This window comes from Lichenostomus cassidix, chromosome 3, assembly GCF_008360975.1.
Source record: "Lichenostomus cassidix isolate B80296 chromosome 3, HeHo_3.0, whole genome shotgun sequence".
NCBI lineage: Eukaryota > Metazoa > Chordata > Aves > Passeriformes > Meliphagidae > Lichenostomus > Lichenostomus cassidix.
The window spans coordinates 67,646,175-67,674,123 of record NC_139483.1 but is presented as its reverse complement, the minus strand read 5'-3'; the positions used below and the strand labels follow the sequence as shown (position 1 = coordinate 67,674,123).

The 27,949-nt window shown below is 39.0% G+C and overlaps 1 protein-coding gene and 1 long non-coding RNA gene across 2 annotated transcripts in view; both read right to left on the bottom strand.

Annotated features, from left to right (window-relative positions):
* SESN1 (sestrin 1) overlaps positions 1–27,752 on the bottom strand; it is a 77,184-nt gene extending 49,432 nt beyond the window's left edge. Inside the window, exon 1 of the mRNA XM_085056199.1 lies at positions 27,342–27,752. Coding sequence (XP_084912325.1) covers positions 27,342–27,605 — 264 coding nt within the window. The 5' untranslated portion in view covers positions 27,606–27,752. The remainder of the gene's footprint in view (positions 1–27,341) is intronic.
* On the bottom strand, positions 408–13,220 carry LOC146439933 (uncharacterized). The gene is made up of 2 exons (XR_014850980.1): positions 5,054–13,220; positions 408–4,481 (listed from the first exon to the last, which is right to left on the bottom strand). It is a non-coding gene; the product is annotated as an uncharacterized LOC146439933 (long non-coding RNA).
* Positions 27,753–27,949: the final 197 nt, after the last annotated feature.

Sequence of the window (27,949 nt, the reverse complement as noted above, 5' to 3'; positions counted from 1 at the left end):
CAATCCTCTCCCAACAGCACAGCTCACTGTGTTTTTGAGGGAGGGATACTCCTATTTTTGTGACAAAGGCACAGTCACCCCCTTGGTTAGTGCTAACAACAATAGTAACCAGTACCAAAGGCCCAGAAAACACAGTAAGGTAGAAGTCTCACAGCCCACTTGCCTTGCTAAGGCACTCCTTGCCTGCCTCCAGCAACCTGCCACTCACAAAGAGCCAGAGTTGGGTAGTGCATTTCAACACCCTTCCAGAAACCTCTCCCAGTTTCTCCACAGTTGTCTGAACCAGTATAAGCTACCAGGAGCCATACTAGCCTACAGAAACAAAGTTTCAAAGGTTAGCAGCGCCTTATTTGAGAAAAATAATAAAGAAGACATCTCATTTTGCTCGCAAACTACCACCCAACAAAGACATTGAAAGTTTTTTATTCTTTCATATAAGGAGGAAATAGCAAAATACTGTTCCCATTCTCTAACAGAAATTAGAATTTTCTAATATGAACAGACAGCTCTATTGCAATTTCTTTGTTTTCTGAATAGTAAACACATACAGCACAGCCAGTAAAATGAGAATTTGCTTCCCCTTACATGCACATCTTGCAGTTGTCAGTCTGAAATGTCATCTGCTATCCAATCACACTTTTTGAAGCTCTCTGCTACCAGCTTCCCGTTTTACTAACCAACTTAGTATCAGCAAATATTTTAGGAGGTTGAGTGTCAATTAAGATACAAAACCAGAACTCTCAGAATTGCCTCACTAGCTCTTTTAGCGCTATGGAGAAACGAAAGAGATGCATTCTTTGTTCCACAAAAGTGACTAAATGGAGGATGGTTCAGCATTTTCATATGTGATACAGAAGACTACAGTAATATAATAATGAAATTTGCTTTCAAATTTAGATCTGAAAGCACAGGTTCATCCTTCAGTCTCACTAAATCTCAGGATATGCAAACATAATGCTGGTAAACCAAAGAAACCCTAAATTGTTGTATCAGCCCTAAGGCACAGATATAAAAGGTTCTTTTCAGGACTTCCTACAGCTTACAAAAGGGAAGCAGCCAGAGAAGCCCTTTCTTAAAGCAAGTCTTCAGAAATCTCTGCAGCACTGAACAAGATTCCCTCCTTTACACAGCTACCCTTAGTTACCTTAATTTTAAAATATTCCAATTAACAGCTAGAAAGTGAGCATAAAAGAAATGAGGCTGCTAGCTCTCTCATTCCTATCCAACAGGAAGAAAGTTTTCTTTGGGGCAAAAGTTATTTTTGCTTGTTATCTGGCTGATAACTATTAAAAAATATTAGAAATCAACAATACCATTACCATCCCAAGCCTTCATTTGCAGCTGTTGGATTCCGTACTTTTTTTTTCTTTAAGTTTCTGAAGAAGGTTTTTTTCCTCAGTCACTTTTCTGGGTTAAGATATTAAACAAACAAGTAGAGAGACTTGTGCATCAGGGATTTTAAAGTATCTTTTGCTGGCAATTCCTCCATAAGTGCACATATTACTTCCTCATCACTTTGCTCCAAAGAGCAAGGAATTTTAATACGATAATGTGAAAGCTTATAAAACCATCACTGAGGGTGCAAAGATTTAAGAAGGGAATGTTAAATATTAGTTAAGGAACATCAATAAGGTATCACAGCTAGTCTTTTTAAAATCTCAACAGTTAATTCTCTATAGATCAGGAAAATAAAGGTGCTTTTTCAAAAGCTGATTGGCAATTCAAGTATTATTAACTGCTGCCTTTATCCGTCTTTAAATATAACAAAAGCAAAACCAATTATTCAGGGAGGAGAAAAAAAGCTGAACTTGGGTTTTAAGAGCTTTCTGGTAGTCAGCCACTCCTGCCTTTAATCTTCCTTCTCATCCATTTCCTTTTTCATTCTTCTCTGTGTCTTTGCCTCTTCTTCTCAAGGCAGTAACTCCTACAGTCAATATTGCTGTATTTGGTGCTTGTCCAAATCCTTGTTACTTGATAACAACCACAAGTTCCTGCTTCACAAACTAGCCTTTCACAGCCTTCTGCTTCTGTATGCATCCCATCTGAACCACAACAAAAGTTATATGTGTTTTCCATATAATTTTCTACCTTTTTTTTTTTTTATGAGAGAGAGAGGAAGTAGGTTAATGAGTTCTGATGTATTCAGTTATGCCAGATACTTACTCAGCTGGAACATTCACTGCAGATGATCAAATCTCTCATTCAGCTGTGGTCTGGAATTATTTTACATAGGCTATCATGATAGTTTAAGTCCTTAACTTTAAAAAAAACTCTAAGAAAATTCCAGATCTATTTAAATTGATTAACACAATAAAAAAACCACAGCTCACTAAAACATAATCAGAAATAGTAACTTAATATTTACAAATATAATGAAAGACAGTACTGCAAGTGTGAACATTCTGCTGAACAGACATAAAAACAGCTTTAAAGGAACAACTGCCTTTACTATAAGCTGAAGCTAATACATTATAAAACATGAAAACAACTTTCAGTTCCAGTTAAGATGCAAGAAAGTTTTCAAATATCATCTCTAGCCACCCAAAAAATACAAGTAACAGATCTAGACAACTCACAAGGGCATAATTTTCTCAGGAGAAAATAAGGAAAAAATAAAAAAACACTGAACAAAACCTCAAAAACTTGAATTCATTCTACCCATCTAAAGTACTACATCTGTTCCAAAGAGGTTAACTGTGTTTACTCTAGTTTATTTGGATATTAAATGCAAGATAAAAGATCTCCAGGCGAAATGTAAAAGATTGTATCTTATTTTTGGAAAATAAACAGATTCCAGAGGTGTGATCCTGTCCAGCCAATCCCGAGGCTGTTGTGCAGCTCTGCCACCTCTCTCAGTCCAATCACAGCCATGAAGGGAAACTCGTTTTGCAGTTTGTCTCGGCGGTGCTGATGATGAATGGCTGCTTCAGGGGAAGAGATCAAGCTGTGTGGTAAATCTTTCTATTTGTTCCATCTGCTTTTCTATTTTAAACAGCTGCAGTGATCAGCCTGGCACCCTACATTAAGTACATGTGAATTTCATAAGAGAAAACATTTCTATAAGTGAAAACATGACATAGGGAAGACAAATTTTTCTGAAACAGAACACTGCAACTTCTGCAAACAGCTGTGGAAATTTATTATTTTTTGTATGTGCCTTCCAGAAAACATATAGCATAACCATAGCTCAATTTTACAGCTTTTACAAGTTCAACTTTGCAGCCATAGCTGGCTTCAAGATGATAGTGTTCTCCACCTTTCTTCCTCCTGCCTAGCTCCACTTTGCAATACAACTTTTAAGATGGCAGGAGAATATGCAAACAAAGTATGTTTATTAGAATATGCAACTCAAATATACAAAAGCCTAACCTACAAGGTTTACTTATCTTGTAACTGTGCTGAGGTTGTGCTAATGTACAGTATGCCAGTCCAGCCTGGCTCCAAAGGTCATCATTTTGAAGGAATGCTTTACAATAAAGCCCATTACTGATTTTAAGCTAAAAAGGCTGATAAACATACTGAGACAAGCAATGGTTTAGGTTTTTTCTTCCTTTGGTTATAAACACCAGTTTTGACTGGTCAGATTCCAGTTTGGACAAATGCTGCTTTCCCTTATACTTTCACTGTGTTCTTCTTTGTCTCCTGACATACTGTGTGGCACTGCTGTTCTGCTAAACATCTTCCTCACTTCTCAAAGCTAGCTACATTTCAAAGGCCAGCAAAAAACTGAAATGTTATAGGATTCTAAGGAAGGAAAATGCTAGCACATGCAGATACAAAGACCATAACATGGTTCTTTTCCTATTACTCTGTTTCTCTCCCCTGACTTAAATTCAGTTTCTTTGAAAGTTTGAATATGTTCAGCTACTTCTGAATTAAAGTAAATGAAAAGTGAAGAGAAATGGCAATAAAATGAAATTACAAATAGCAGCACTGTAGATTGCCATTTCCAAGTTTAAAAAGAAGTTACAACATCTTTTAGATAATTTCCACCATATTCTATCTATTGATAATTTTCTTCATATTAGTGTGTCTTGCTATGGAAGTTTTCCAAAGTGCAGTAGTATATAAAAGTTAGCTAAAAGTATTTGAACTTCAATTTAATATACTTCCATAACTTTATCCTATCAGCTTTTCACATAACTCAAAATTATTGTGAAGTTCCATGAGCATTATTTACATTTTACAGATAAGCAAACTGAAATGGGGCTATAACTCATCCAAGATTACACAAATCAGAGTGACCAGCAAATCAGAGAGTGGCCAGGCCAGGGACAGAACTCATCTCCCAGGTCATTCCTATAACTGTTAAGCCCATTTCAATATTACAGAAGCAGAAGGTACATTTTGGGGAGAAATGCCAGAGGACTATTTCTTAGTAAGGAGTCAGAGAGAATACTCATGTGCCAAGTCCTTGAAAGATCAAAGTCTTTATTATATTTCTGTCCCCTCCGTGCAATAAGCCAGCTTGCTGAAAGTACCTTTCAACAGCAGGACACGAGTGTGAATGTGACACCAAGTCGGCAAAGGCTTCAGAAGTAAAGATACGATCTTAAAGGCTAACTACAGTATCTTTTGATTAGCAGAATTTAAAGCTGACAAGTTTATAGATTCACCATGAAACTTTGCAAATTCAGTGACTGAACAACAAAACAACCACAATCCCAGTGCTAATCTCTTAGGAAGAAATCAAAATTATTATATTAGAGAACTGCGGGTACAGTTTCTATTATTTAATAAGTTTCCTTTTATAGAAGATTTTAATACTTAAATAAATTTTAAGGATATTAGAGAAACTTAGCACCTTTAAGGAGAATTTCAGGATAGGGATTGTCATTTTCTGTATTCAGGCAGACCTTAAGTAGACATTTTGAATATTATTCTAATGGTAACACAATATACAGCTAAGTCATGCTACCGAGGCGTTTTCTTTTAGCTCAACAGTAAGGACAGGAAAAATTGTGCAGAAAGCCTCTGCACAACCAGAATGAAGAAAACATGTCAAAGTAACAAAACAAAACCCCAAACCCCAGAAAGATTCTACTACACTTACCTGCTTTCAGCAGTATCTTAGATTTAGGCAGATAATCCTAAATTGTCATACTCTGCCAAGGAGCTGCAACACTAAATTGTGACCTCCCCCAGGCTGACAGTTTTTCTTTCATTTGAGATTTCAGATAGTTGAACTTAGTTTGCTTTATTTCCTCACCTCCCCACCCCCATGTCCTTCCTCAGCAGTACCTTTTCCTATTATGCTAGCGTGCGTCAGAGCGATGCGTTCCTGCAGCCCCGAATCCTGCATGATGCAAGAACATGCAATCTGCAAGGGTTGTTATTGATACAGTCCCAGCAAGGTATGTGCCTTACAGGCACACAAAGCTCGGCAGATCTTGTCTGTACAGTCAATACAGAAATCAATACCTTTATGTAGTAAGCGCCAGTGGAACTGAACAGATCTCTAAAAACAAAGTTTTGATTTCATGACACATCACGAAAGGTGGCATCATGTGACACTGTAGGAAAATAGTAAAATGATGGCAAAGTAGGAAGCAAGTGCAATGAGGTGACTTGGTGACAGAACAGGGAAGGGAAAAGCTGAGAGGAGTTCAGTTTAGGATACACTAAGGTAGTCATCAAGTCATCAGACATGAATATGATCTATGCCCAGACAGCTGAGACAGAAAATGGAATCTGAAAATCAGAGACCTGAAATGGTCTGCCTCAAAGAAAATTAATAGGGAAAGCATTGATGAGTTTGATGGTGTAGAAAAAGCTACCACAATAATACCCTGCACATTTAATTAACATGAACATAGATAATTTGCAAAAAACACTACAGTCAAAAATTTTTATTAGCCTGGGAATAAAGATATTTATTGAATGGACTTCACCATTCACATTGCTTTCATTTTCAAATTCTGCCAGCCTAATATTTGCAAGTTCCACTCATTTCCTAAAATCCCTGTCTGTAGAGCTTAGTTAAGTGATCAGCTGCTAACTGCCAAGTATTCTTGTGCCTTCGCAGCACATATACACTTCATTCCAATAACATGATTTTATTTGGCAGTTGGTACAAAACAGGCATTAGGATTATGATTCACTACTTGGTTGTCTCAACCATCTAAAGCTGAATGAACTTCTGTCTCCCTGCATTTGGTAATCAGACTATTAAAAGGTTAAAACAGGCAAAAAGGTTTCAAAAACTTTTTTCTACAGAAATCTTCATATTTCCCAGGGCACTTTTCAAGAACAAGAATACTAATCAACCAGAGGTGCATAATTTCCAAAGCAATATTTATTGTGTTACTATTAGCTGTGCTTTCTCCGAATGCTTTTTCCTACTGCCCCATATCAACACCCACACAAAGCTCTGAAAAATACTGTTTAGTTTTGCAAATATTCTCAAAGCTTTATATTCTCACAACCTGCATGGACTACAAAATTTTCCTTTCCTGGTGCGTACCAGCGAAGGGGAAAAAACACTGAACAAGCTTCAGAAAAGTCTTCCTAACTTCACAAGCTACTGTGTTGCTCTCCCTCACCGACCTGTACTTCTCTCTTTCCCACCCCAGAAACAGTAACTAGACTTCACCTCGTGTTTCAGCTCTGCCTTCACAGATGCAAGCAAGTAGCAGCATTACAACCCTTGCTCAGCTCTGAGCACTGCTCCCAGCATTGCTGCACAAAGCCCTGCCTGGCTCCAAATTCACCTGAAGCCAGCGAACCCAAAAGCCTCTGTCCTCCAAGAGGCTCATATCTTGAGCCAGAGGTGCAACCTGTTAGACTGTCATCTGCTGAAAACCACATCTCAAATTCTTATACTCTAAGAAGGAAGAAATCACTAGAAGAAATGGGATTGAGTCTGGACTGTGTCCTCATTCCATGAAAGCCTAATGCCAGAGTTCAGAATCTGTTTGCCCCCTTCATCTTACAGAGTGGTTCTTCTAAAAGGTAAAAGGTGAAATTTACAAACCAGCAGTTGGACAATGTAAATTTTAGGAGCTCAGTGCAGTTCCTGAACTCTGGTCCAGGTACAGGTCTAACTACACTCACTCAAGTCTCTATAAATCACCCCTTTACCAACCAACTGGGTCTAATAATGCATAAGGGGTCAGAAGAAGCAAATCATTGAGGGATAGATTAAATTAATAAATATCCACCCTTTAGGCCACGGACATTCCCAGATTTCCAGCAGACAGAAATCAAGCAGACCATTACAGAAGCACAGCCTTAGCAGCTTCCATTTTGCACAAACTGCTACTTTCCCTGGTTCCACACCCAAAGTGTAATGATCTACAATACAGGGCTGACTCCATCTTTTCAAGGACATTGATAACTTAATCTTAAAAGGAAAACTATGGGGTTTTTATTTTCCTTTGGTTTTGTTTCTCCATTTGATATTTTGAAGATTAAAACTTCACAGAAGAGGGAAGGAATCGCCTAAAAGGAAGTCTGCTAACTTGACAATGGGCCAGCCTTTGGTTTTATGCTAGCTATTCCAGAAACAACAACGAACCAAACAAAAAAACCCAGACTATTTTGAAGTTCCATATTTATAACTCTAGGCTTCTGATGTTCATAAAAGCTTTTACAACTAGGAGGTCACTAAACAGTCACCCCAGGTATCCTATAACTAATTCATGTCACTTGGGGAATGTAGGGGGAAAGCTATTAGCCCTGTCTGGTGGGAAAACAGGCACAGAAGTGGCCATCATCAGCCACTTTCTTTAATCTACTGCCAATAGACTAAACCAATAATTGTCTACAGCACCACTTGATGTTCGGCATTTGCTACATTTCCTTCCTTTCGAAAATCGTTTAAGAAAAAGTTTTGAAGATGCTGGAATATATGTTTTAGCAAGTAGGTATGCTTTAACACAGAAGGAAAAATAAACATTAATAAGAGCTGTTACCATAATAAGTTTGCACAACTGCAAACAATCAATCTACCATCATTTTGTGGGTCAAATCGTGTCACTTCAGCAACAGCAACTGACAGCACACTCCCCACTTGACGTGTTTTACACAGCAAAGCAGACAAGCCATTTTTTATAGATGAGCTACTCCAAAGTTAATGGCCATTTAGTTCATGTGCAATCATGGAAACTTACCTCAAAATCAGAAGGTCTGAGTGTGAAGGGAAGTGTTAGAGCATACCCTGTGAGTTAAGTCACAGAGAAACACTCAGGTGCTCTTCAGGTTGCAGTTTTTCATGGTACTATTGATGAAACCTTTGGTATTTCAGAATGCCCATGGCTATCTACTATGAGCAAGATTCAAAGGCACACAGATCTATGCTTGAAAAAAGGCCTATTAAACAGAATTGAAGCACAGTGTCACTAAAGAGATGTGTATTTCATCGGCTATTGTTTGATATAATTAGGAGATGGGGAAACAAAAAGGCCTCAGCACATTTAATATATGCTATTATGTCATCTAGTTGCATGTTTGCTTGAGGCTTACTTCATTTGGCTTCAATATAAACTTGGAAGAACTTCAGGTTCTTTTAATGCTAATGATCTAGTTCCTGCATAGTACAGTCAAGTGAAAAAGCTTGACATGGGAAAACTTAAATAGCAACAAGAATACACAGTTCTCTTCAAGAAGAATTTCAGCTTCACCCTCTACTAAACTCAACCCAGTGTACAATACTTGTTGACACTGTCTTGCTCTTCCTCCACGCTGTCCTGCTGGTTCTGTAACCCAGTTTCAGCCACTTAGCTGCAGCAGTGCGGGTTACTCACATCTCATTGCACTTGGATTTTGAAAGCAAGTTACAAATCTACTAGAGACCCATTATTTCCTTTCTAGGTGCCAAACTATTCTGTGAAGTCTTATACAACCACCCACTGATCTTTTAAAGAACTGTTCTTCTTTTCCCTTAATGGAAACTTCTAGATGAAAACATTTTTCTCCAAAACTAAATATAAATGGAAAACTCACAAAAAATACCAAGAGACACTCAGTTTTGGTTCAAACCTACACCAAGAGCTTCTAGCACCATTCAGTTATGAAGGAAGAATGAACCTACAGTGCCCTCAAGTGTGAGGGGTTATGCATTAAAAGAAGTCTGGAGATCAAGGAAGGGAGAGAAAAGTTCTCAAGTCTTCAGGAAGGACCCTCACAGAAGAAAAAGATGCTTTGCCAGCACATGGGGATAACTGCCCTTATGCATTAGGACAGACTGTGTACTATAAATGTGTGCAAGAAACAAATGACAGAACATCTCCAGCTTCAATTGCCATTTCAAATGCTTGTGAGCTGGAAGTTTCATGTGCATTCTCACCACAGGAACATAACAAAGGCAGTTCGGTTATCTAAGCCTCTAAATAGTATTTCAAAGAAGTACCACCTTAGTGGAAGGTCATATTTTGGTTTTGGACATTTGACAAGTCCAATGATGTTGAAGACAACAACATTTCTTCCAGTGTCTGAATTTCTTAGCAAAGATCACACTTCACTCTATTACCCAGGAACACAAAAGCTGTATTTACAATAGTTATACAGAAATTGATGAGAGTAATGCACCTTAACTAGCATTCACAAAACTTGCAGGTCAAGTTGGAAGTCACCTAAATTAGCCAACAGGAAGCACTGAAAACAGGAGTGCCTTATCAGTCTCATCTCTCACTGTGCTAGAGCTTTCTGCCCACCACAAAAAAGCAACTGCATCTATTCACAACCACAACCTCAAGCCCAGAGACTGGTGCTCTCACCTCAGCAGTGAGATCACTTAAACAAGATAGAGGCCAAGTCCAAGTCATTAATGGGCCCAAGGTGATTTCACCTCTTCTCTAAACAAAGTTAAGCTGTTTAATGACGGCAACACTGCCAGCACTTCCATCTGCATTAGTCCTGCTTTACATGCAATTCTTAAGGTGCTCACAGGCCCAGAAAAAAAAGCAAAAGCTAGTTAAATTCTCTTATCTTGGGAGCCTAGGGAAGTAAGGGGCATGACTTTGAACCACCTGAGGGAGAAAAGGTGCTGAACCCAGAGTTCTCACTCTTTGGGAATGCTCTAACCACTAAGCTATTACTCAGGAGTGGGAGGGGTAGCTCTGGTTTGTTTTGTGCAAAGCCCATCTGATAGGTCTTCGGTAAACATGCTCCAAGAACAACATGTTCTGCAAGCCCTGAAAAGAGACAGAAAGAAACATTTAATCTCTGGATCCAGAGTGAGCTTACTTGAGCACAGGCATGGAACTACTGCCCACTTCCAAACCTGAAGTAACACCCTTAAACATGGCTGAACATCTGATGAGGTTCTGCCTAGATGTTCACTGACTTTAGCTATAGGGTTAGAAGGATCCTGGGGTTTGAAGCTCTGAGTTGGGTCATAAACACAAGCTTCCTGAACTCAGCTCCTGTCTTTAAACTGCATAATTGTCTTTCAGTGACTTAGTGAAAACCACAACCTTTGTCTTGACAAATAATTGTAACACAGGACAGAAGAATCCCCATGTTGGTGGCTGTAAGTGCAGAAATCCAAAGGTACCTTACTCCATTTAAAACAAACAAACAAACAAACCCCCAAAACCCAACCAACCAAAAAATCCCCACCAGCTGTACTGTAAAAACATTAGGTTTGAAAAGCAAAGCATTTTGGTGCTAGCAACTATCAGAAGCTGAGTCTACCTATATTATATCAACTTTCAATTTTAAAGTTTACATTCTACTATAGTGAGAACCTTTTCCTGTTAGGGTTACCTTTTCCTACAGTGCCATCTGTTGCAGAACCTCACCTTTTTTATTGTTATTGTGAATGATAAATCTCAAACAAAGCAGGGACAAACTGGTCAATGAAAATACGGCATAGTAAGGTCTGTCACAATCATGACCTAAACGTATCCCAAGTGGCTGAATTGCCATTAACCTGTACAAGGCTGTAAGAAATAGTAAGAAGAAACAGTAGAGTATTGCATCTGAAAACACCTCAAAGATACAAGCTGTCTAACTCTTTCAGTTGCTTACATATAGTAAGGAAGTTGAAAAAATTTGAAAAGTATTTTCATCTAAGAGGCCACAAGCTCCAGCTGCCCTTCTTTCATTAAAAATACCACCATGTTCTCATGCATTAGACATTGGTAGTAAATCTTTGGGGACACATGAAGTCTGTTGGGTCATTGCTACAGTCAGGGTTGAAGTAGAGGACCTTTCCCATTGGATGAGGCCTTGCCACATAGTAGGATGAAGGCTAAAATACAGCCAAGAAGTTTCTCCATGCAGGGTTCCTTTGAGCACACAACAGCAATTCCTGTGTAATGCACCACAGTCAGAGAGTAAATAATATAGTATCTGCCAAAGAATTCTATTTTCCACTTTATCTCTCTTTGTAATAGTGGACAATTAACAGTATTTAAATAGATTTTAGCCTTGGCAAAGTAGTAGTAGTTTTACTCTGCTTGAAATAGAAAAGAAAAATAGCAACACTACCACACAACACATTATTTACTTAAGATAATACAGTTCAGCAGAAAAATTTATTTTATTCCAGAGATAGCTGAAACATGTTCATTGGTGAATTTTGTTTAATAGGAACTAAAAAGCCACAAAACATTAAACGTCAGCCCTTTCCTCCCAACTCGAATCTACACTTTTGTAGAACCTATTCTGAGAAAGTTGGTTAGCTGCCATGTGCTAGTTTAAAATTCTTCACTGGTAAGCTCAAAATTAAAGTTAGGAGTTATTCACATAAGTTTTCTAACAATTTCATTTCCCTCAAGGTCCTTCATAAAGATCCCTTGCTAGATTCTTCAGAAAAAGAAAATAGACTGATTACAGCTATTATTTTCACTCAGTACCTATACTAGTATTTTCTGGTTAGACTGGGGAAAGCCTATGCCATGGCCAGCAACAGAAAACACCATCATACATACTCAGGACTGATTTTCTTCACAAACCTCAGCTTTTTGACCCCAACTCTTTCAATTATTAAAAAATCACTGTAGTTGGGTAGGGGATTTTTTTCTGTTGTTGTTTTGGCTTTGGATTTTTTTTTAATATGTGGGAATCTATGCCTCCTGTGTTCAGAAGAGGTGAATTCTTGCAGTTAGTGCCTTCTTCTTTCAGTTTTGTTTTTTTTGAGAGATATTGATGCAGAGTCCCAATTAACACTAAAGAGATAAAATTCAAAGTTTCAGTTGGAGATAAACACCTTTGAAATAGTGACAATCATGAATTAAAACAGAAATAGACATGAAACTTGAATATAGTGGTGAGCATTCACAATTTATATATGAAGTGCTGATTCACCTACTATCACAAACTTCTTATTCATGCATGCTCCTCTTTGCCCTTTCCTATAACTGTGTAAATCATCACTGCTTTCATATCTTGAAGTCAGTTACGATTACATTATTTGTAAAGAAAACTAGCAAGGTATCATCACCAACCAAAAAATACCTAAAAATATGCCCCATCTCAAAAGGTTGTCATGTTACTATTCTGCAACCAGAAATAGAATGAGACAAAGACAAAAGTTGCATTTTTCAAGAGTTTTAGAGTAATACATCTCAATTCATATTGATGCTACTTCAAACAAATCAAAAACTGGAAACAAAACATGAGACATGAAGTCTCCCCCAAGTGTTCCTTCAAATTCATTACATCTTTCTGGAGCAGGTGCAATTGGAATTCTGTTAAGTATGTACAAGTGAGGAATGTCTATTTACTGCTGTGGTAACTGGCACACCTGGTAGCCCACAGTGAGCCAATTTAGTCCTGAAAACACTGCAGCTGTATTTGTATGACATTATATTTAACCTCTCAGGTCCCGCTGAAAGGTACACCACCACAAAAAACAGAGACACTGTGCTTCCAGGCTTCGTATGGCTCATCCAAAACATCCTCCCTGCATCTCTCTACTCACAATGTCACTTCTCAGATTCAGAGACAAGCATGAGTGTCAGTTTGGCACAGTGATCACAAACCTTATGGCCACTGATGCTCCAGGAAAGCTGAAACCTGTAAAAGGAGACACACGATGGTTCATAATAAATGCAAGTACTAAGAGTGTTTTGAAACGGAATCCTGCAGCAACGTTTCAAGATGCTTCTGGATACACCAACCAGCACACAGCCTCAACCCTGCAAGCACATGTGTGCTTCACCCTACCACACAGGAGCAGTCATTTTGGCAATTCAGGGCTGCTCCCAGCAATAATAAGCAGTTGTGATTTTGTTCAGGATAATGTCAAAACTGTCTGTTGTACAAACACTTTTAATGAAGTACCTGCTGGTTTATTTTTAATCTGTAATTTTTAGATCGTGTGATGGTATTAATGTAACTACCCTCAGTAAAGCAGTTCCCTCCAAATGTGACAGTAAGTGGCCAAAACACTACTGTTAAGGAAGTAAATACTCCAGTTCAAAATTAAAATTTTCAAAAAGAACTAAAAGAAAAAAACACCAAAACCCCAAATCCATCCACAACAATCTAATTAAACACATGTATTTAATATCATAGTAAGTTTCATCTGAATAACAAAAAAATACTTTGCTCTTGTGGTACCAAAAACTTTCCAAGTTCTGTAGCACAACTTTCTCTCTCTTCAAAAAAGATCTCAGAAGCTGAACTTTAAAAAAGTCATATAAACATGTACTTCATCCTAGTCATCTGCAGTCAACATATTTAGAAGTGTTCTAAAAAGAAACAGAAGATAAATACTGACTGTTATGATTGGGAAAATTATCTTTCCATGTTTCAGTCTTCATCAAAATTCTTGTTCAACTCACCTCATTGATCTAACTGGACTGCCACTACTTAGGTTAAATCCTTCACCCACCTCACAGGGCCTTCAAAGCTTCCCCACTATTTTGGCTTTAATATAAAGCACTTTTGGACTGAGGCAAATAAGTTTCACAGCACCTGGACAAAAGGTGGTTTTTTTTTAACTTGATGAAGTTTTAAGACCTCAGGTATTTATTTCTCAGTGTGACATCTTGTCAATAAAAAAGACCTTCATGACCAAATTAAGTTTTCAGATGAGGCAAAGCAAATTTCAAACTCCAGTTCAGTACAGATCCCACTCATGCTTGAATGAGATACTCATACATCCAAGGGAAATGCTCTAAGATTTTTACTACTTTAAGTGAAAACATGAAACTTCTACTGCTTGAGATCTACTTGGTCTGTTCAACTGGCTTCTCAAGTCACTTACCTGAGACATGCAAACCAGTGACTGGAACGTGAGACCTTCATGCTCAGAGATTTTTGCTATTCTAAGTGTATTTTAATTCTTAATCTTCATAGGATTTTTACTTATTACTAAGGAAGCCTTCCCCTGCAAGCACTTTGTCAAAAGCAGCACATTTTCACAAAAGGTTCTTGAGGCACCAAGTTTGTGACAACCAAACAATGATATTCCAGCAAATTCTAAACTTCACTTTCAAAAAACCACACTAAAGAACTAATTCAAATATTGTGGTGGGTTGATGCTGGCTGCATGCCAGGTCCCTACCAAAGCTGCTCTATCCCTCCCCTCCTCAGCTAGACAGGGAGACAGAATATAACAAAAAAATATAGTGGGTCAAGGTAAGAACTGGGAGAGATCACTCACTCACCAGTGACCATGACAGGAAAACAGACTCGATTTGGGGAAATTCATTTAAATTTTTAATGGTCAAATCAAAGTAAGATAATGAGAAATAAAACCGAATTTTCAAACACCTTTGTGCCCCCAACCCCACCTTCTTCCTGGGCTTAACTTCCCTCACAATTTTCTCTACTTCCTCTTCCCCAGCAATGCAGGGGAACAGAGAATGGGGGTTGTGGTCAGATTATTATACCTTGTCTCTGCCATTCCTTCCTCCCCTGCTCCATGGGTCCCTCCCACAGGAGGCAGTTCTCCATTAACTTCTCCAAAGTGCATCCTTCCTATGGGCTTTAGTTCTGCATGAACTGCCCCAGGTTGGGTCCCTTCCAATGGGGTGCAGCTGTTCAGGAACAGGCTGCTCCAGTATGGGTCCCCCACAGGGTCACAAGTCCTTCCAGCAAACTATCTACAGCTCCCCTCTCCATAGGGCCACAGGTCCTGCCATGAGCCTCTACAGCACAGGCTCCCTGACTCTTTCAGGCACACCCCTGCCCTGGTGTGGGGTCCTCCACAGGCTGTAGATGGATCTCTGCTCCACTGCAGACCTCCTTTGGGACATCCCGCCTCACCATGGTCTGGACCATGGGCTGCAAGTGAAGTTCAGCTCTGGTGCCTGAAGCACAACTTCCCCCTCCTTCTTCACTGCCCATATCTGCAGAGCTGCCTCTCTCACATACACTCATTCCTCTCTTATTGCAGTTGCTATGATCCAGGGTATTTTCCCTCTCCTTAAAAGACATTATCCCAGAGGTACTACGACTGTCACTGATGGACTTGCCTTGGCCAATGACAGGCCCTTCTTGGAGCCAAATGGCATTGTATCCATTGGACATAGGGGAAGTTTTCAGCAGCTACTCACAGAAGTCACCTCTGTAACTGCCCTGCTACCAAAATCTTGCCATGCAAACCCAATACAAACACAGAGCCAAGGGGGTAAAAAACATAAAATCCATTCTTTATTAAATACCTGCTCTACACATTTCCTGGACTTTATTTCCACTACAAGAGAGAAATAAAAAACATCAGATCTTTCTAGAGACTTAGAATTTACCTCTATAATGAGATTATTTCCTGTAGGATGTCCTCCTGCAGATGATGCCAGATTTCCAAATCAGACCATAGTCTGTGAAGAGCCATTATCCCATCTAATTAAGTGAAGGAAAGCAACTGCCACAAGGACATAATAGCTGTTTCTCTTCTGTATTTGCTTATAGTAATCAGATTGTTGCAACAGAATATTATACAGCATGCTGCTTCAATTCTTTATCGCTCTATAGTCTTCAGAATTATGAAGAACTCAAGTGACTTCTAAAAAGAAGCTTCCCCAGGCCAGCTCAAAGTCTCAGGGTTCAATACTTCCCAGAGCTCAATATTCAGAAGCACAAACTATGTAAGAGGTATCACTCATTTTGAAAAGAAAGTAGTTTACAGACTCTATTATCCACATGAAGACTTTCTTAATCTGTAAGAGATGTAGTGCTTGATTTCAGTGAGCATTACAATCTACTGTTGCACCAGATAAAGGAATCAAGCCTCAAAAGAGACAAACTATATTATCCCTGGCTTCTGCTACATACAGGAGAAGATTCTTCACATATTATCCCTAATAAAATCACTTCATTCTATTTCAAAATTAATTATGCTTGGCTTAAGAATTTAAAGTTAGTTTTTTGTTAGATTGCCTGTCTCTTACACATAATAAAAACTTATAGCACATGCTCTTTCCAATTTGATTTTCACTTAAATTTCTAAGCAGTTTTGGACAACGAAGGAACTCAACGCTTTTTACAAGTCCTACCTAGTTTGATTGTCCACTCTTATTTTTAAACAAGTATTCAAGTAGTACTGAAGAAAGATACTCTGCCCTGGAATGTGGTCAAGCAACTTGTCCAATGTCCTATTTGCAAAGCTATCAGTGGTGGGCTGAGCTCACTCCATTTGCTGGTTTTGGTGTTGAATTATGCTAAAACCAGTCTGGCTAACTAACCCCAAATCAATATCCTGATAGTGAGTCAAAGATTTGGCAGACAAGCTGCTAAGCTGACCTGGCAGGCATATGACTGGCAGTCAATCACTTTACACTATGAAAGTCCAGTCCATTTTCATATGGGTAGGTCCTCTAACACATTCCTTCTTCATACTCCTCAAGCTTGAGAGAGAGATCTGACCACAGTCTCTTATTATACACAAACATACGGATAACTCTAAAAAGCAGAAAAAACACAAAACAGTCTAGCTTTAATCTCAGGTATTCACTTAATGCATAAGCTACAAAGAGTTAACTACTAGCTTTAGAATCTAAAATTAAGATATTTTACATTGTGCAATACAAAGGATATCTTCTGCAATAAAAAACAGCTTTCAATCCTAGTGAAATCATACTCAAAAACTTGAATCCTTTAACAGAAAAGCCTGACACCAAATAATGAAGGAACGAGAAGCAACATTTGACATTCCCAATTTACACATACTCTTCGGACAGACTACAGACAATATCAGCCAAGCAGAGCTGCCATGATCTGAATAGTTAGAAAGGCAGAACTCTACAAGCCAAGATACCAATATGCCTTCTAAAAGCCAGACAAAAACATTTCCATTTAGCTTATTTTCATGCATTATGGAACAGAACAGTAGCAATAAAAATGTCAGAATTAAGCTTCTCTTACAGAACACTATTTATACATCAATTTCTAGGTAAATATAAGCAACCATTATAAACAAAACTCTTAAAAAAATAAAGTCTGGGTGAAGTTATAAGGTTTCCAAACCCTTTTCTGTAAGACAAGTAGGAAGGACTGAATGGACACAAATGAAGTTACAGCAAATATCAAATGCAATCTTTTTTAGTAAGGACTTATCTTCGTTACATGATGAGCTCCAGAAAACATTTCGTGCACAGCAGCTGCCAAATATTTAGTCCTGTTAAAGCAACGTAAGCTTGCACTCAGCACTGACTTGAAATTCAGAGAAACAGAAAGAAGAGCTTTCTCTTCTCTTCAGTCTTTCTTCTACATGGATATCAGTGTGAAACTAGTTTAGAACTAAAATTTAAATAAATGGAAAATCCAAACAAACGGTTTAATCTGAGCGGAATGTGCTGTTGGCAAGCAGGCTGCATTTAAAGCTAAAAGTTTTGTTGCACCAAAACACCAGGAACAGGCTCAGCAACAAGCTGCAATGGAAAAAATCTTTCAGAAAGGAGGCTCTCCTCCTCCCAAAAACAAACACCATCCCCCCTCCTTCCCCCCGCCAAAAGAAAACAAAACCAAAAAAAAAAAAAAAACCACCCCAAAAGGCACACAGGAACAGCTTTAGAGCTTTAAATAAGTTTGCATTTTCAAGTTTGTTCCTCCTTTGAATAAATACCATATTATTCCGTGTTTATTTTCTAGGAAGGAATCCTTGATAAAAATACTTGTTTCAGAAGAAAAGCACTAAAAAACAATTCAATAGCAAGCATGAATATCTTAGAGAGGGCAATTTGGTGAAGAGGTGGTTACACCTTGAGTCTCAAAGCTTAGGCCCACAAAACCAGGCAGTTATTTAGGCAGATAAAGGACCTGCCAGGAAAAACCCGCAACCAAGAAAACTTTATTACTGACTCCAGAAAGCATAGAATAGTGAAAAAAAGTTACAATTTCTAAGTAGTTTATAGGAAAAAAACCCACCACGTGTTTTCAGAAGCACTGTCATTTTCTATAGTACAGTGCCTGAATTGAAAGTAAGTTCTTGCAGTTGCACAGAAAGGATATATTATCAGATTACATAAGCAGCATCACCTCTATCTTTAAAATAGCAGACCAGTGTATTTTGGAGTAATATTCTTGCACAAGAACACAACACTGAGTGATACTTTCAACCCAAAATTACATGAAAGAATGAGCTTGGTTTCTGCATAAAGCTGAAGTAAGGAAAATGGTTAATTGCTTACTAGGTTTAAATAGAACTAAACCAGTTCACCTTCCCAAACCAACTCTTGGCAGTAATCTTACCTAAGCTTTTCAGAAAATAAAAAAAAAAGGATGAAGGAAAAAAAGTCAAAGTCACAGAAAACATCAGGAGAGCAGTAAACAAGAAAAAACACCACCACTTAACTTTTTGGATTTAATTCATGTATGTAGCTTCGAGTGAAGATTTGCATGTTTCACTTGATTTCTGATGAGAGACCTAAGCTCTTCCCATCCTCCAAAACCCCTTTAACTGTAAACAATTTACTGGAATAGAAAACCATACTGACAGCAAACCATATTTTTGGAAATTTAAACACTTGGTATCCACAGGAAAATATAATCAAGCTTTCAAAACTATTTTTTCTGGCCCACAATGGTATATTCAGTACTTTTCCACTATGCTTATTTTAAAAGGAGAAACCCTGACCTGAAGAAAAAGTCAAGAGTAGGATGACAAAACAGCAAGTATTTCTTCAGTGCTCACTTTGCACTTGTCACAGAAAGACAATGCAATTTTCTTTACAGTAATGTACTTTGGTCAAGCTAACAGAAGATATATTATTGTACAAAACCTAGAAGTCCATAAATTTTTTACTTAATATTGTATGCTAATTTACAAACACTCCAAAATCTTAATGCTTTTCCCTTTGCTTGTACATCTCCTCAACATTTCTCCATTTGTGAGCAAAAAGCATCCAAATGTATGCTAAGAGCACAAAATGAAGACAGTTATTTTTATATTAAATAGGAAAAACAAATAAGGATGAAGAAAAAAGAGAAAATATAAATAAATTGGCTTTTTGGAAGCTTAGAGCAGAACTTTTAGCAAAATCAATGCAGAAAGGGGAATGATCACTGCCACCTATACACTATTATTATGTCAGAGCAAGAAAAACAATTTCAGATGAAGATCTAAGTTGACACTAGAATAAGAGTGTAGACTGGAAAGGATCATATCCAGTTATGAGTTAAAATGTACAGGCAGTGTCTAGAATTACCTCTAGAAAAAAAACCAGAATCAGAAGAAAGTTAAAAAAAAAAAACTAAAAAAAAGCTCGTGTGACTTAGCAACTGTGAGATCAGGAGAACAGATGCTGTTATTTACAAAATGCATTCAAGCTGAAGCATTTCTGGTTTCCACAGATCTCTAGGTATTAGTTCCTATTTAAAAAAAAGACAGGAAACAAACAATTTTTTATCTAAGCCACCAATGTACACCCTCTGATTGCTTACCTCATTACTAAACAGTAACAGATGAGGAAATGTTTGTATTTGATTTCTTCAGTTTCAAAGCACTTTGATGCAGTCAAAAATAACTATCAACCAAGGTATTATCAAATGTGTGCTTCACTCTTCACTTCTTTTGAAAATAAAAATTCTAGTTATGATGTCCTGAAAATCAATTCAGCAGAATCACATAAACTCATAAATTTACAGATCAAACTACTTCAAACAATTGTAAGAAAAAGCTGACCAAGCAAAGCTCATTCCTATACAAGAAGAATGGCATAGAGTTAGCATGGAGAATTATGGAAAGGCTCCAAACACAGAAACAGTATTAGAAGTGCCCCAGATACCCTCCTTTACACCACTTTGAGAAACTCCACTGTTTTCAAGCAACTCCTTATTCCAACCAATGGCATTCCCATGATCAGGCAATTCTGCAGTTGACAAGCTCAACAAAAGAAAATTTCCCTTCATCTCTCTCAACAGACTGAAGCCTTAAGAAGTAAGGCAAGTAGGCTGAAGGAGAGAAGAGGCAGGTAAGTCAATCTAAGGCTCTATTGACAATTTTAGTTTTTAAAAAATATGTTTACACCCCTTTTTAGAACATTCCCTGACATGTCAAGAATATGTCTTTTCCCTTAACTTTTCCAGCCAGCCTCGCTCTACATACGTGATACAGACCCATCATCAGAACATGTTTACAATAAATACTGCAGAGGCAGCAGAAGTTGTAAATGAGACTAATCATTTAAAAGCATCATGTCATGACTTCAATATTCTCTCTCAATATTGAGAAAAGCAAAAGTATTTGAACACCACCAAAAAAACCCTAACAGACAGATGTTTTATAAGCTAGTGATCTGGTAAAGAAATACATGGATTTTGAAGGGAGTACCCTACAACAAATAATTAAATCCATTCCACCCAATGTCTGGAAGAGACAGAACATAGTTTTGCTATGAAGTGAATTCATAGGTTCACTTGAAGGGTGTTTTAATTCACTTTATATAAGAGCACTATGGGAAACAGGAACTGATCTGGGCAGTAGCATTGTGCAGGGAGACTAGTCAGCTTCCGTATCGATCAGATTCACCACCAGCAGTGAGGATACCATATTTAAATTCTTAAGCTTGAACAGACTATAAATTTCGACTGAGACACCTTTCTATGGTAGCTGACCAACAGTAAGCATCAGAGGGGAACATCCCTATCATGCAGCAGGACACAGTCAACTTAACTTGGACAAAAGAAATCCCACAACCTAAGAGATCTGCCTAGCTACAGATCTCAAAGGTCACTACAGAAAGTTACTTGTGCTGTACAGGAAGGCTAGAATAGACTTTAGACAAAATTATAAAGTCATTTATCAAAGATTATATCAAAGAAGATTAAAAATTTGGAAAGTTAGCCAGTCTACCATAATACCACTCATCAGGATAAACCCTTTGGGAGCAAGGAGCATAAATTTTACCCTTTTTATTCTTAACAAGCATGCACCACAGAGCTCAGACATGGAGCACCCACAAAACAAAGAGTGAATTCTCTTCTGAGTTCACATTGCTAGAACAAATATAGCAATGAAACAGAAAAGTAACTCCTATTTTTTCCTTTATGGACACACACAGGGGAATGAGTAGCTCCTCTCCTGGCAGAGGCTTTATTTGTCCTACCACTGTGGCAGAGGAAGAGGACATAATGTCTGCTTTGTCTGTGACTAGGAATCTTCCCATCCCTTCTGGATGCTCATTTAATTTAAATCATACTAGTGTTTTGCCAGGATTTGGAAAGGTAGAGATATTCCATTCCATGTCCTCTGCCAAGCAAGCCTAGATCCCAATCAGTGCCTCAAGGTTTTAAAATAAGAAGATACATTTGGCTGCTGACATGACCCCTCTCTTCTGTGCCATAACAGCCCTTGGCAAACTATGGACTTCTGATACATTTATCCACTAAAGCAGTAGGCCTGACAAAACAAAGAGCAATCCTAACCGCCCCCTCAAGCTCACCTGATGCTTTTATGTATGAGACAGATTTCAGACCACAAGTTTGAGCACTATTTGTGTGGTAAATAAAGTCTGGAAGATGAAAGGAAAAGGACTTAGATGGTGCTCGAAGTCCCTCCAAGTAGTTACCAATACAAAACACAGAAAAAGAGGCTGGAAAGAAAAATCACTCAGTTAGCAATGCTCTGCCCTTCCCAGGTCAAATAAGTACCTCACTCCTGCCTTATGTTTAACAACAGTTTAGATCTACTGATGAACACAACTGGACAGTCTATGCCATTGCTTTACTATCCTAATATTGCAATTTTGCCCAAATGTCCAACCAAAGTCTTTTTGGAATTCAGACCCACTGTTCATTCATTCTAGCTCATGTTTTGTTTTTGCAGCAGTCTCTTCATCCCTTTTCATCCCCATTTCTTTGGGAACATGCTATCTTAAGCCTCCTTTTAGCTGACCATACTACTATTAAGTACTTCAAACTTTCTTCACCAAAAAAAAAAAAAAAAAAGGAAGCCCTAGAAGATAAGATACAAGTTCACACTAAATACTAAAATAATTTTATATTATATGGCTGCCCTCCAGTATTCTTACTCTCCCACCCAGCTTGTAATCTGCAATTCAATAAAGCATAAAAATTTGTAAATCAAGACTTTGTTAGATGGGACCTTGTAGAGCCTGTACCGAGTACTTGTTACTTGACCTCGCTTGCCTTCTGGGGATGGTTTTCCAGTTAATTTTACCAACTAGAATGTAGTTCATGGATCACAATTTCCTGTCTTGTTAACAAGACTATCAATGTGAACACTGAGGACTTCAATATATCAACCTATCAATATTACAGAATCTCTCTGCACCACAAGGCCTGTTACTCCATCATAGAAGTAGTAGCAATGCTGGATTTAAAAGAATTTACCCCGGATAAGTCTGCTTTGGCTGTTGCTCAGCTTCTTTCCCTAGGCACTAAAAATGTGTTCCAACACTGGTCCAGTATTTCTTCTTTCAGCTACAGTTAAAATCCATCAGCTTTCTCTTCATCCCATCCCATTTAGCCCACACTGAAGAAGTATGCACCAATTAATCTGAGTCTGCTACTTCCTCCACTATCTCGAGATTGCAATCCACTACATGAGATTGCTTCAGCTGGTTGGTTTTTTTAAGCACCTTGGAATTAATTTCATCAGGCCCTACCAGATGGAAAATCTGCTGCTTACCCATGCAACCTACAGGTTTCCCCCCACCCTCCAGCCTAGGAAGGTACTACTTATGCTTTTATCATAGCTGTTGACAACACGGGCCGGATTAACCATTTCAGAAAACATTTCAATCACCTCAGCATTATCTGTTAATCCATTAATCTGTGGATCTTTTATTTCTTGCTTTCTTCCAATATTCATTTTAGTTATGCCTCCTTATGTTTTTGATCACCGTAGCTTTATTCATATATCTTTGTGCATTTTGCATCATTGGCAACATACCCTTTCCCTTTTCTTCTATGTTTCTTTTGTTTACATCAATTAAAAGATCAACAGAGAGGGGAGGTTTATTTTTCATTATTAATTTTCGTCTTCTATTCAAGTGCTCAGTATCATTAGATTAGCTCTCAAAGAGGTTGAGATTGTTTATTTCTTCCTTATATTTGTCCCCATTCAAGCTCTGCATGTCAAGTTCTATGCTTTTTGACATTTATGGGTTTTATTCCACTATTGTCATGTTTCATCCTATGTAGATTAGTACCTTGTTGAACCTGCAGAACCTGCCCTCCATCTATGTATTCTCTTCGTTAATATAAAAAACTATTTTTATGAATTTACATAACCATGGAGAGCAGTACATTCTGCTGAGTTTTCTCCATTGGATAGTTACAAGAGATCTTAATTATCAAATCTCGTCCTTTCAGTGATTCTTCTCTAGCTACAGACAGACACCTTGTATTTATATTCCAGTCATATACATCTAATTGATCCGATTGAGGCTGGCAGAAGACTTTTAAAGAGTATGTGTTTGGACATTCCACTGCTGATCTTCCCCAATATATTTGTGCTGGTGCACAGACACCCAGCACCCTGGGAGGAATGACACACTATACTGCAAGGTCATAGGCAACATGCTAAAAACATGTGCAAAATACCCCAGGAGCAAGAATTTATCAGAAACCTATCATACATATTTATTTGGGCTCTTACATAAAAAACTATTCATCAAAGATTTTCAAATACAAACATTGAAACTGTTTTCACTTGGTTAAAGCATTGCAATTGAAATGTCTTTTAAATATTTTTTAAATTATCTATTGGCTCAAAACAGCTTTAGGAACTTGCTTTTATTAATAAAAGCAAAAACATTTTAATTAGAAAAAAATGGTCTAGTTTGCTGATGCTGTTCTTGTAATAACTCTTACAAAACCATTCTACATGGGAAAAGAGATATATTCTCTGAGGTGAAAAAGTATGTGTTGTTATATATAAATATATATAGCCTACGATGAGAAACTCATCCTGAACATAAGTCAAATCAACAGGAATTTATGTTAAGCAATAATTAATTTTATAGATTCTGATACAATATTATTTATTAATAATAGCATTGAAAATGTAATTTATTAATAGCAAATAAGAAAGTTGCACACTTAGCATCCTGCCATATATCAGAGGAATTTATATCCCAGAAAAACAAAAAAATCCCCAAACATAACAAAGGCAGGCTTAGAGGGAGGCCACACTGACACAGGCTGCTGCCAAGCCTGCAGCTTACACCAGCCATATAATGCATTCTACCAACCTGCTCCAGACACAAAGCTGCAAAAACACCAGGAGCACAGTTGCTCATGCCTAAATATTTGCTGACTGCCTCTACAGGCAAGAGGGCACTAACTCAAAGACAGAAATAGCAATCAGATCACATGGAAAATTCTAATCTTTGATTTCCTCCCTGATTTATGCTGGAAGCAAATCTGAAAGACGAATAAAGCACATTTCACAGTTCTTCATATTGAGGGCGCTGGGGTGAGGAGGTATAAAAAGAAATCTATCAGTCCAGGCTCAGACCTCTAGTCTGGGTTAGACCATGCCATGGGAGAGAGAAAGAGAGAAGCCCCAGTTCACAGGAGATCTTCTGAGCTCAAAGTTGCCTCTCCTGCCCTGGGCTCTATGTAATTTAATAACTTTGACAGCATAATGGCACATATTGCTGTGGACTTCAGTACTGTTTCAGATCCCAAAACAGGGAGATAGAGTAATACAAGTGCTGATGCTGCTCTGAATGGGATTTCACATTTTTATGTTAGTAAGCTATTTACCTTTGGAAGCACTGCTGAAAGCACTCCACAAGTTTTATGGGGTGATTATATTTATTTTATTGGTTGCTTTATCTGCCATCTTCATTGCAGAGATCTGAACAAAAAACTTCTTGGTCATGTAATCAACAGAAAACCATTTCATGTCTGACAATAGCCCTCACGATCCAAAACTGAGTACATGCACTGGATTATTTTTTCAACAAATGCAGATCAAAATACTATAATGAACATTTTTATTTATGAGTACAGACAAGAATTAAGATTCACCACTCTAAATTCATAAAATATAGAATACTTCTTTCCTAGAACTATGCTCCTGAAAAAGTTACAAAAGCAGCTTTCAAAGATTTTCTTAGAATAATGTTATATTTGATTTTATTTTCTTTAACTTGCTGTTAAACTTTTACTGCAGCTTGTGTGTATACAATTGGTTTCACAGCTATTAAACCTTTCACACCTATGTTTATTAATCGAGCCAGCAATGACCAGAGTATTTAAACTTGCATTTGCAGTATTAAGATAGACATTTTCTGCCAGAACTTTTTGGCCTAGTTAAAGAAAAACTAGTAACAAAGTTTCTAAACCAGACTAAATGTTGAACAGGCCACTAACTTCAAATACATAAAAATCCAAAAGGGAGTCATCAGGTCCTGTATTCTGACCTCGCCACAAAAATTTAGGTGAGAGATCACCATCTGTTTGGCCTTTGAATAGACTCTGATATCTTGAACCTGACAAACAAGCCTTCTCTCAGCAGTCTGTTCCAGTGACTCATCATTCTCACTGGTAACACACTCACTTCTCATTTGAACCTTTAACAGGGAAGATACCAGATTAAGTTTTCAACTTAATATTCAAGTTTGGGATGGTTGTTTGTTTGTTTGACAGGCTTCAGTTTTTAAAGAAACGCTGTCAAGCTTTTCACCCAGACCATGTGAAACCATCAGCTCCAATAAAATCTGCTTTGAGAAAAACGCCCCACACAGCCTGAACTGTGCAAAGTAAGTGATACTGTATTTATCACACTGCACACTACTGAGAAGTTAGACAAAATAAACAGACTCTTTCAGCTCCAATAACTCAAACCCAGAATGTATTTCTATCTGTATTATAATACATAACTGGTTTTATGTTATACATATGTATGAATATAATGTATAAATTATTATGTCTATAATACTTTCATCTATTATTATTATTTTTCTCTGGATTTCCCTATATTCAACCTGTTAAAGCTCAGAGAGAAAAAGCACAATAGTGAGAATCAGGCAGCTATCTCCAAGCATAGCTCTATGTATTCACTTGTGATTAAAAGAAATACCCGAATTTCCTTTTCCTACTCTGGAGCAAGTGGTATTTTTAGCTGCTGATGGACCCGTTGATACAAGAATTCCAAGACATTCGCAAAAACCTGAGGTGAGCAAGAGAATCGCAATGCAAGTAACTATAATTAGACTGTAAGAGTGGAAGAGTACAAAGTAACATTTATTTTTGTTAGCATTAGGTCAGTAAATGTAATCCTCTATTGGCTAGGCTGCCTATGAGCTATGAAAAAAAAATAGTTTGGATCCTATTGATTCCAGTGGAGAAACTATTTACCGATAAACAACAAGAAGGGAATTTTGACAGGCTATAGCTTAACAACGGTAAACCTCATATGGCTTTTAAAAGCTCCAAAACTTCCCATTTACATTTTCAATTGGCACCCACTAATGTTAATAGCCAAATCCTTCCTGCTTTTCTACTAAAACCAACCCGGTTGTACCACAGCATTGGTCATACAGACTGAAACTAGAGTGTTAAAGCTGTCATTTTAGTGCTTCCTTGGGGATGCCCCAACTTTCCAGCCATTCATTGCCAAATCCTCTCTGCTGGACTGTACTGAAAGACTTCATGCTTTTTCACAGAATAGTTAGGGTTGGAAGGGAACTGTGGAGATCATCCAGTCTAACCTCACTGCCAAGGCAGGATCACCTAGAGCAGGTGACACAGGAACGCATCCAGGTGGGTTTTGAGTGTCCGCAGGGAGATACTCATTCCCGACACCCCCCCCCCCCGCCTTTTACTAACGCGTTTCCAAACGTGTCTTTGGGGAGAGAGCCGTAGGGGTGGAGAGCATTTAGCACGTATTAATTGCACGAATAAATCTGACAGGGTGGACCTGACGCCCACCTCGTCGCACAGATGAAACCCGAAGGCGCCTTGCGTGGGACGGGGCCGGGAGAGCCCCCGGCGCGGTCCCAAAGCCAAAGGGCTTGGTGTGCCGCACTCACCTGCACCCCGCTGAGGACCGCCTCGCTCTTCTCCCTCACGTCGGGGAAGGGGCACCTCTTGGACAGCATGAGCAGCCGGGCCAGCGCCTCGCCCAGCCCGTCGCGGGCGGCGGGTGCCGGCAGCCCGTCGGCGGCCGCCCCGGAGGCGATGCTCTCGGCGCGGCGGAGCACGGCTTGCCCGATGGTGTCCAGGGCGGCAGCGCGGGCGGCTGCGTCGCGGCTGCACAGCCCGTCCCAGCGCACCTCGCCCTCCCGCTCCTCCATGGGGCCGCCCGGCCGCTGCTCCCCCGCCGCAGCCGCCGCCTCCTCCTCCTGCTCAGCAGCCCCGGCGCGGCCGCCCCATGGCGGGCTCCCGGCAGCCGCCAGCCCGCCCACACAGACGACGAAGAGCGAGGCGGCGGCGAGCGCAGAGCCCACTGCCCGCACCGCATGAGGGGCAGAGCGGGCCGGTGCCCCCGACAGCCGCCGCCGCCCTCCCGCGCCGGGGCTGCCGAGCGAGCGGCGCCGCTACGGCTTCGCCTTTCCCGGCGGGGAGAGGGGCGGCCACCACCCCGCGGTGCCGGCGGCTCCTCCTCCCTGCCCCGGGCATGGAGGGAAGAGGCGGCCCC